This window comes from Arachis ipaensis, chromosome B1 (assembly GCF_059453495.1).
Source record: "Arachis ipaensis isolate K30076 ecotype BB chromosome B1, ASM5945349v1, whole genome shotgun sequence".
In the NCBI taxonomy this organism is placed as follows: Eukaryota; Viridiplantae; Streptophyta; class Magnoliopsida; order Fabales; family Fabaceae; genus Arachis; species Arachis ipaensis.
The window spans coordinates 51,913,011-51,916,535 of record NC_142436.1 but is presented as its reverse complement, the minus strand read 5'-3'; the positions used below and the strand labels follow the sequence as shown (position 1 = coordinate 51,916,535).

The 3,525-nt window shown below is 35.5% G+C and overlaps 1 protein-coding gene across 1 annotated transcript; it reads left to right on the top strand.

Moving 5' to 3' along the window:
- The first annotated feature begins 1,011 nt into the window (after nucleotides 1–1,011).
- On the top strand, nucleotides 1,012–1,473 carry LOC148576553 (uncharacterized). Its single transcript, XM_088502751.1, has one exon. It carries the CDS (start codon nucleotides 1,012–1,014, stop codon nucleotides 1,471–1,473), a length of 462 nt encoding a protein of 153 aa, XP_088358877.1.
- Nucleotides 1,474–3,525: the final 2,052 nt, after the last annotated feature.

Genomic DNA, 3,525 nt, shown 5'->3' with positions numbered 1-3,525 from the left:
CAAAGGGGAGGGGGAGTCATAATTGAATTTTGGAGGGAATGCTTTAGTTAGTTTCTAGAGAGAGAAGCTCTCTCTTCTCTCTAGAATTAGGATTAGGTTAGATTAGGATTTCTTAGATCTAGGTTTAATTCATGCTTTAATTTACTTTTCCTCTTCAATTTCTTGTTCTTCTACCTTTCCTCTCTCTAGTTTTGTACTTTACTCCTTGTAATTCTTTACTTTTATGTTGATGCACTTTTGTTCTTCTATTTTCCTTTTAATGCAATTCATGTTCTATGTTCATTTATTGTTGATTTGATTTGTTGTTGTTGATTTCTTGTAATTAGTAGTTGTAGATTTACTTTTCTTGCAATCTTATCTTGTTTTCCTTTTATGCCTTCCAAGTGTTTGATTAAATATTTGGAAGGATGTTAGAGTAGATTTTTCTCCTCTTGGCTTTGGTTGAGTAATTGGAGACTCTTAAGTTATCAAACTCTTTTGTTGATTGATAATTGAAAGTTGCTAGTTGACTTGAATTCCACTAACTCTAGTCTTTCTTTAGGAGTTGACTAGGACTTGAGGATTCATGTTGATTTATCCACTTGACTTACCTTCATAGCTAGAGGTTGACTAAGTAGGAGCAATGGACAATTGATGTCACAATTGAGAAACATAATGAGGATAGGACTTCGAATTCTCATTCCTTGCCAAGAGCTTTCTTAGCTATTAGTTTTATTCTTGCAATTTACTTTTCTTGCCCTTATCCAAAACCCCAAAATATACATCTCATAACCAATAACAAGAACACTTCTCTGCAATTTCTTTGAGAGACGACCCGAGGTTTGAATACTTCGGTTATTATTTTTAGGGGTTTGTTACTTGTGACAACCAAATTTTTGTATGAAAGAATTCTTTGTTGGTTTAGAAAATATACTAGCAACGAGATTTCATTTATAAAATTCTTTACTATCAAAAATCCATTCATCAATGCTCTCTGGGTGTACCGAACTGCATTCAAACCCCCCCATCGGGATGTCCCCCGATCAGATGGTCTTTGGCAAAGCATGGCACCTACTAGTAGAATTGGAACACAGAGCATACTGGGCAACAAGGTTCCTCAACTTTGATCCCAAGGCCGCAGAAGAAAAGAGGTTGCTCCAATTAAATGAATTGGATGAATTCCAACATGCTGTATTCGAGAATGCTAAGATCTACAAGGAAAGATCTAAGAAATGGCATGATAGGAGGATATCCTCCAGAGACTTCCAGCCTGGCCAACAGGTTTTGCTCTTTAATTCCAGGCTCAAGTTATTCCCTGGAAATCTCAAGTCACGATGGACAGGACCTTTTATGGTCACTAGAGTGTCGCCCTATGGTCATATAGAACTTCGAAGCCAGTATTCTGGAAAAAGATTCACCGTCAATGGCCAACGAGTCAAACACTATTTAGGGAACCCAATTGAGCAAGAGGATTCCACCCTCCTGCTGACATGACAACAACATTGTCCATCTACTGACAATAAAGAAGCGCTTGCTGGGAGGCAACCCAGCCACATGTATAGTATTTTTTAATTCTTTGTTTTGTTTTAGTGTGAGTTCATATTTTTCGAGTTTTTATTAATTTCCATATTTTTCCTTGGCTTTCTAACATTTTGATCATGTGTAGCATTCAGAATAGGAACAAGTGCGCATAAGATGAAAAACAGAATACCATGGAGATACCCCTTACTGGCGTTGAACGCCAGAACTGGCGCCCAGCGCCAGAAGGAGAGGAGGGATAGGTGTTCAACGCCCATACAGGAGTATTTAGGCCAACCTTTTAGTCCCTATATATATATATATATATATATATATATATATATATATATTATCCCCAACTGGCGTTCAACACCAGATTCTGAAGTTGAACGCCCAAAAGGGGGCAGGCAAGAAATTGAATTTTCAAGAGGGAGAGAGAGAGTTGACTTTCCAAATCAAATCTTTTCCAACCTTATCTTTTCAAACCATATCTTTCCAATACATATCCTTTTCAACCTACATTTTAAAATTAAACCTCTTCAAATTTAATTCTTTTTCAATAATTTCAATCTTATCTTGTCACACCATATCTTTTTCACATCACACTTTCCCGTTTCAAATCCTTTTCAAACTAACCATATCTTTTTCAAATAATATCTTTGCATATTGATAAACCACTATTTTATGGTTTATCTTGTGCTCAATTGAGTAGATTTTACAATCTTTCATACACTTGTTCATACAAAATGCATGTTTTACATTCTCCTTCCTGATTTTGTGCTATGATTGAAAACATGCTTCTTTGGCCTTATATTTGCTAATATTAATCCTCTCTTATTACCATTCGATGCCTTGATATCTGTGTTAAGTGATTTCAGAGATTATAGGGCAGGAATGGCTTGGAGGATGGAAAGGAAGCATGCAAAAGTGGAAGGAATACAAGAAGTTGAAGGAACTGCAAAGCTGTCAGCCTGACCCTCTTGCACTAAAACGGTCATAACTTGAGCTACAGAGGTCCAAATGATGCGGTTCTAGTTGCGTTGGAAAGCTAACGTCCGGGGCTTCGAAATGATATATAATTTGACATAGTGTCCATACAGCTAGGTGACGCGAACGTGTGCTCTACACGGATGCGTCGCAGTGACGAAAATCAGCGTGACAGAATTCATAATCAGCGATTTCTGGACTGTTTCTGGCTCAGTTTTCGGCTCAGAAAACACAGATTAGAGGCTATAAAGTAGGGAATGTATCCATTCATTCATGGAACATTCAATATACACAATTTTAGGATTAGATGTAGTTTTAGAGAGAGAAGTTCTCTCCTCTCTCTTAGGATTTAGGATTTAGGATTTCTCTTATTTTATGATTATCTCTTCCATTGCAGGTTCAATATTCCTTTAATTTAATTTCTCTTTTACTTTTATTTATTCTAGTGATTTGATTTGTCTATCTCTCTGTTTAATTACTTATGTTGCCAATTTGGCTTATGAACCATTCATGTTATGATTTTCTTAATTAATGCAATTTGAGGTATTTCAGATTTAAGATTTCTTTCTTTTATTTATGTTACTGTTGCTTCCCATCTAAAGGCATTTTTATTCAAGTAGATTTATTTTTCCCCTTTGCTTTGGTTAAGTAATTGGTAACACTTGAGTTATCAAACTCAGCTATTGATTGAAAATTGGAATTCTTTGCTGATTGATTTGAATTTCAATAACTCTAGTCTTTTCTTAGGAATTGACTAGGACCCGAGGAATCAAATTGATTCATCCACTTAACTTACCTTCATAGTTAGAGGTTAATTAAAGTGGGAGCAGAATCCAATTCTCATCACACCTGATAAGGATAACTAGGATAGGACCTCAATTTCTTATACCTTGCCAAGAGATTTTATTATTATTAATTTATTTTTCTTGTCATTTAAATTACTTGTTCCTTATTAAAAAAAAAAACCAAAAACATATCTTTTTACATAACCAATAATAAATCATACCTCCCTGTAATTCCTTGAGAAGATGCCCCGATGTT